The following is a 3,108-nucleotide window of genomic DNA, read 5'->3' as shown; positions in this document are numbered from 1 at the left end:
GGAACAGAATCAAGACTAATGATGTGTCTTCACTCATTTAAGAACCAAACCGGGAGACCAGAGGACAGAGGTCCAGTTTGTGTCTGTCTTCTCTGAAACAGACAGCCAGTAAAGAGTTAATGAACACACCCTAACACCCCCCACCATGCAGCAGGTGTGTGGGGGACAAAGACTCTGTGGCCAGGAGCAAAACCATCATGTTCTCAAATTCCCATTGAGACACAACAACGCTCTGAGTCATCAAAACTGAAGACAGCTCCCGCTTAGTGCATGATGGGAAACTCTCTCCACTAATCTAATGACGTTAATAGAAACTTTTCTTTATGTTTTACTGTAGAGAGCAGTAGACTACCTCTCATCTTAAACCTCCTACACGAAGTCAAACCAGATCCCTGTTAGCATGGGAAGAAGCCCCTTGATCCTAAATAAACCCCTTCAGACTGACACAGAGGAGTCAAACCAACTTCTCTAATATAAATAGAGATGTATTTACAATATGAACTATGTGTAACATTATGAAGTGAACATTACGAAAGTAGAGAAACAACTTGCATCAGTCAGCAGAGGACAGGAGGAGTTGGAGCAGAGATCTGATGACTCTTCAAGTCCTGAACGCTCGTTCCCCTGAGAAACTTCACACCTCAGCGATGTTATGGGGAGATTTAGTTAAAGCAGGACTGAAGCAGATTTTAGACCGGTTATATAGATGATAAGGGAGATAGGCCCGCATATCTCATAATCCTTCAAGTAAGACCTGCAAGGACAGGACTATCTGGTCTCATCTCACCAGTGTCTGTAAACTGTTGAATTATCAGTTGAATCACTCTGTGAATGTGAGTCTTTACAAAGAAAAAGTAGAGTTAAAAATGAAAACATATAACAGTCAGCACATACTATTTAAATGAGCTGTATTTAGTTAGAAATGTGTCCAAAGGTTCCTCGAGTTAAACCTCTTCATTTGTTAGAGTGAAGGACTGAGCTCCAGTGAAGAGCTCCTCTGCTGCTCTTCATCATCAACCCAGAGTTAACCACTCAACTAAAAACACAGCAGGCCGGACAACAACAAGTTCTCTAGTTCTGTTTTTAAAGGGGACAGAAATAATAAAACCAGAAGTGTACAGCTGTAGAGGATGTGTGTAGTAGTGGGACTCCAGGAAGTAGACTGGCCAGACTCTTTTATTCACTGTAAACATCGGATGAAGGGATTCCTTTCTCTAGCATTTGGTTTTAGATTAGATTTATTTTATTTATCCCACAACAGCAGCGTTTTCTTCAATAACAGCAAAAAACAGGCCTGTTTTGGTACTTAGCCATGCAATTAAAAATAAATTAAAGAAAGCAGAACTGGGTTTAAACTGGCATATTGGTCGATTAATTAGTAACAATTCACCTTACACCAAACAGCAAGAGAAAAACACATCACGCAAAAAATATAAAAGGTAACGGCGGATCGGATATCTGCCAAGGTGTTCAGTGTCTCGGGTCAAATTTGACCCATTTTCAAAATGTTTCCATATCAAACATTTGTTTTTTTTCAACCAAATTGTTCAAAAAAATAGTGTGACTGGTTTTCGTACAAGCATTACTCTTCACATCTTTAAGTAAAATGAATAATCACTTCAATACTTTCATTGCATTTGGGTGTTCAATTCGATTTGAAAATAAATTTACATTAACATAACATAAATAACATTAAAACAGTGACCAATGTAAAAAAACAACAACTTTAAAAAGTGATTAAAAACGTTGGGAAAAAAGTAACAAAAATGTCAAAACAAAGCGCAAAACTTTAAAGTGACAAACTTGGAAAAAACGCTTTAAAAAACGGAGGAAAAATTGTGAAAGAAGCAAAGGCCTACTATAAAAGGTTTCGATAAAGTTGATCAAAACGTTAAAAAAACAAGTATACATTTAAAACTTGGACCCAGAAAAACAAAAGGTTGCAGTAGACAACACGAAGGTTAATATCGCCATTAAATATTAAAATATAGACTGACTGTATCAGTCTATATCAGAACTAGACTATATCTATGTCTCATATAAAAACCAAATGGGTTTGAAGTCTATAAACGACCAAGTAATGTAGTCGGTAAATGTCCGACCATGGAAACACTGCCAGACACAGCCAGTCCCTTTGTAAAACCAGTTCTTCTCTCAGTGTCCTGCAGCCGTGAACCGGCTCTGATCAGCAGCAGAGACCCGGACTGATGGAGCCGGGACACCCAGCTTTACCTTCATACATGGAGCAATATTCACTAAGAAGATCCCACTCACCTCCAACTCATCCAGTCCCCTTCTGGACCCGCCTCAGCAGCATCTCATCTGGCTGGTAGACCGACTAGGATATTGGTTTTGTCTGTTTTTAGTAGCCAAGGGGAAGTGAAGCAGAAACTTCTAAAAAGCTGTTTTAATGAAGTCCCAGTCCCGTCTCATGCCGAGGTGTGTCCATTAATACCGTCATAAATACGAAATCATATGATAATTTTCCAGATGGAGTCCTGGGTAAATTCGTGTCGACGTTTGTTGCAATCAAGTGAAAAACGTTAAAAACTGTTAAAGTAACAATGTTTCCACACATAGTGTGCTCATTTCTAATTGGTTGTTCCCTGATATTAACGCAGCTGCATTTTCAGCTGCCCCCCCCCAGACTGCCACTGTGGCAGGATTTCCTGAGGAAGGAGAAGGATCTGCACACACAAGAACTGGAATACAAAAATAAACGTGTTACGCTCTTTCCAAGACTCTTTGCTGCAAGTACAACGTCCTTATCAGCATGGCGGGACGGCACGAGACGCTCCAGGCTGCAGCCATCCACTCTGGTCCCAGTAGCTGCACCGCATCACCATCAGCAGGTAACATGATACTGCCATACACACCGAGGGAGGAGCTGGACTCAGACCCCTGGCGGCTGAAGGCGGGACTAGAGTCTGAGAAACCAGAGCCCCCCCCCCCAGTTATGGGAAGTGTAGGCATCAATAATGAGAAGAATAGCGACTAAAACGTAAAGAAAAAGACACAGAGACATAGTAAAAGCGACTGATAGGGTTAAAAAGACATGATGAACAGAGTGTTGATGAAGAGCTGCAGTTTGGTGAAGGGTCCAGCAGG

The 3,108-nt window shown here is 40.9% G+C and overlaps 1 protein-coding gene across 2 annotated transcripts in view; it reads right to left on the bottom strand.

Moving 5' to 3' along the window:
- The window catches only part of LOC116707342 (uncharacterized), a gene marked incomplete at its 3' end in the record, with an annotated part of 6,858 nt that extends 4,257 nt beyond the window's left edge, over positions 1–2,601 (bottom strand). The window contains 1 exon segment of one of the 2 annotated variants that reach the window (XM_032544681.1): positions 2,275–2,601. In XM_032544681.1, the coding sequence (XP_032400572.1) occupies positions 2,275–2,285 (11 nt within the window). In that variant the 5' untranslated portion in view covers positions 2,286–2,601. 2 annotated transcript variants of the gene reach the window in all.
- Positions 2,602–3,108: the final 507 nt, after the last annotated feature.

The sequence above is a fragment of the Etheostoma spectabile genome, chromosome 19 (assembly GCF_008692095.1).
Source record: "Etheostoma spectabile isolate EspeVRDwgs_2016 chromosome 19, UIUC_Espe_1.0, whole genome shotgun sequence".
In the NCBI taxonomy this organism is placed as follows: Eukaryota; Metazoa; Chordata; class Actinopteri; order Perciformes; family Percidae; genus Etheostoma; species Etheostoma spectabile.
This window is presented reverse-complemented; position numbering and strand designations above follow the sequence as displayed.